Source organism: Montipora capricornis, chromosome 10 (genome assembly GCF_036669925.1).
Source record: "Montipora capricornis isolate CH-2021 chromosome 10, ASM3666992v2, whole genome shotgun sequence".
In the NCBI taxonomy this organism is placed as follows: Eukaryota; Metazoa; Cnidaria; class Anthozoa; order Scleractinia; family Acroporidae; genus Montipora; species Montipora capricornis.
The window spans coordinates 62,338,298-62,341,133 of record NC_090892.1 but is presented as its reverse complement, the minus strand read 5'-3'; the positions used below and the strand labels follow the sequence as shown (position 1 = coordinate 62,341,133).

Genomic DNA, 2,836 nt, shown 5'->3' with positions numbered 1-2,836 from the left:
GTTTCTTGTGGTTGACAACAGTTTCAGAAGTGGTGAGTTTTCCTGTGTTTCCAGCTTCCCATTGAAGAAAATCTTGAACTCCCTTACGACCTGCTGTAAAAACTTGTCTTTCAATGTGATCAAGCTTGCTGGTTAAGAATGTAGCATCTTGATGAGCAGAATGTTGAGAAGAATCCATTATTTTTCGAAACCTCTTGATGAACGTCTGAAAGATGGAATAAAAAGTACTAATTACTAAAGTAATACTTCCTGTTTCTGTCTTTCTGATGGTACATGTAGCCTCCTGTGCTTGCACATTAGGATTGTCGTTGATTATGTGACTTTGTGCAACACAAGCCTAAACCCTAAAGCCACCCAGCAAAAAATGGGGGCAGGAACACCAGAGACAAATGCCCACTCATTGGGAACAGTCAAGGTTCTTTTTGTAAGGTTTATGAACAAGGATTATAAGATTGTTGCCCACCTTGGGTTTATTCTGCTGCTTTGCTTACCTACCAAGCCTTCAACATTAGTATGAAACAGAAAAGTTTATATGTGTTAAAAGTAAGCTGTTGTGTTTGGGTCTTGTGCCTATCTAAAACTGTTTACTAGTTGATTGATCATACTGCTTTGTGGGTCCTTCTGTCTCATGTAATTTGTAATGGGCCTAAGACGCACCCCAAATTTAGCACTAACTTGCCACCCAAAGACAGATTTTTCTTGAAAAAATTGTACACCTTATAACCGAATAACTACGATATTAAGATTCAGCTTGAAAGAGAGGTTTAGAGGACAAAGACCAAAGAAAGTGGATGATATGCAAATATTTTTCACATTCATTCCAACATGTTTCTATTGTTTTTGTCCTCACCACCTCACTATCATGCTGAATATTTGATATTCTGAAAATGACCTATTTATGTAATTACATTGTGATTTACATTGTATAACTGTAGAAAAAAAACTTCAGCATCTTGAATCTCACATTGGTATCGGTACCAGTGCGTAACACTGTACTTGATACCAGTACAAATCTATCGAAGGTAAACTAGGATTGCAGATTGCATGAAATCTGGAATTGGAGAATTTCGTGGACGTAGTCTACAGGGTAGCGGGGGAAAATTTGAACATATAACCTTGATTTCATGTTATACATTGTGGCTTGTGCATATGTCCTGTCTCAGTGCTTACACTGGAGAAATAAATGTGGAAGTGTTGGTCACTGTTACATTTGAAGATTTCAAGAGAGGAGTTGGCTTTTGTACATTTATCTGAATGGTGCAGAAAAACAGGTTTCAAAAAAAAAAAAAAAGGAAAGGAACTTTATTTAAGTGTCTTTTAACACTGAAGCACCAAATTGGGGACAGTGTAAATTGAAATTAACAAGTTAATGCAAGTCAAATCAAATTTTGGGTTTTGAGGAGGGGGGAAAACAGGAGTACCCGGAGAAAAACCTCTCGGTGCAGAGTAGAGAACCAGCAAACTCAACCAACATATGATGCCGAGTCTGGGAATTGAAATCCAGGCCACATTGGTGGGAGGCGAGTGCTCTCACCACGGCGCCATCCCTGCACCCCCGCCAACCCAGAGGATTGGAAGAGTCTGCCGCCGATCCATGTTAACTTCTTTAGAAAGCTACAACAGTTCATGATGAGTATTTTTCTCATTTATAAGATTTTTTTAGAAGGTATTACTCTCTGGGGAGGGGAAAAAGCAAAAGCTCAAATTTCCAGGGTCTGTTGAATCTTCATCCAGGTCGACTGGTAGAAGTCATGAAAACATGTAGCTTTCATGTGCAGCTTTAGCATTGAAGACTATCTAAAAAGCTTAGCTGCAAGAAGTTAAGAGCTAGTTGCATTGTATGAAATTTTCACTCCAACCATTCGAATAATTTTAAATAAGAAAAACTTTGTTAGAATACCTCTTACCTCTTGCAAAGATGACGCCATTTGAGAATTTTCCTCAAAGTCAAAATGTAACAATTTTGTCCCATATTCGTAGAAATAAGGTCCAAGTCGATGGAGGTCCACAACACTAGCATCAGCTTTAAAAATTTCCCTGTAACCGTCTTTATACGCTCGAGGGATTTCCACAGAAATTATCTTTCTTCTTCGGTTACAAAGTTCTTTTGCCAACCAAAATGGCAACTCTAGTTTTGTTCCGGACTGGAGATCATTTCCCTCCGAACTCGGATCTAAGAATCCAAGATTATAAATCTGAACTTCCAAAGTAGAAGGAATTCTTCCTTGCGTAGCTATAATGTCGTCGAGATCAAAATAATCCAGTTCTGAACTTGGTCGGGGCCGAAGTGCTGGCCCATCAGCCGCCATGTTGAGTAGTTTCTTTAACGTCCCAGTTCTTCGAAATACTCCCTGTTAGGCATATAGATTGTGAATACACTTACATTTGAGTGTTTTTCGACGAAAAGCTTAAAGTATCAAAGGATGAATCCACGAATTGCCATTTAATGTTTCTTCGGTTGTATCTTTTCGTTTTCCCCGCTAAAACGCTATGCTAGCGCCAGTACCTTGCGGTCCAAATTACCCATAAAGCAAGTTTTCCTTTCACTTCAAGCTGTTGTGGTGATCGTAATCACCGGAGAGTCATCTTATTTTCGCCTCTTTGTGAAGAAATATGGATACCTTCTCCAACATAAAGGACATTTTGGTCAAATTCTATGACGAATACAACCAGACAACCCCGAAGAAACTCAAAATAGTGGATGCATATCTATTTTACATCATGCTAACTGGAATCATTCAATTCTTGTATTGTTGCCTTGTGGGGACCTTTCCGTTCAACTCTTTCTTGTCCGGGTTTATCTCATGCGTGGGTTCATTTGTTTTAGGAGGTGAGG

The 2,836-nt window shown here is 39.1% G+C and overlaps 1 protein-coding gene across 1 annotated transcript in view; it reads right to left on the bottom strand.

Annotated features, from left to right (window-relative positions):
* The window catches only part of LOC138022120 (DNA replication complex GINS protein PSF3-like), a 2,755-nt gene extending 251 nt beyond the window's left edge, over positions 1–2,504 (bottom strand). Inside the window, exons 1-2 of the mRNA XM_068869147.1 lie at positions 1,908–2,504; positions 1–205 (exon numbers count right to left, since the gene is read on the bottom strand). The exon at positions 1–205 is cut by the window's left edge and continues 251 nt beyond it. Of these exons, the coding sequence (XP_068725248.1) occupies positions 1–205; positions 1,908–2,309 (607 nt within the window). The 5' untranslated portion in view covers positions 2,310–2,504. The remainder of the gene's footprint in view (positions 206–1,907) is intronic.
* Between the last annotated feature and the right edge of the window lie 332 nt (positions 2,505–2,836).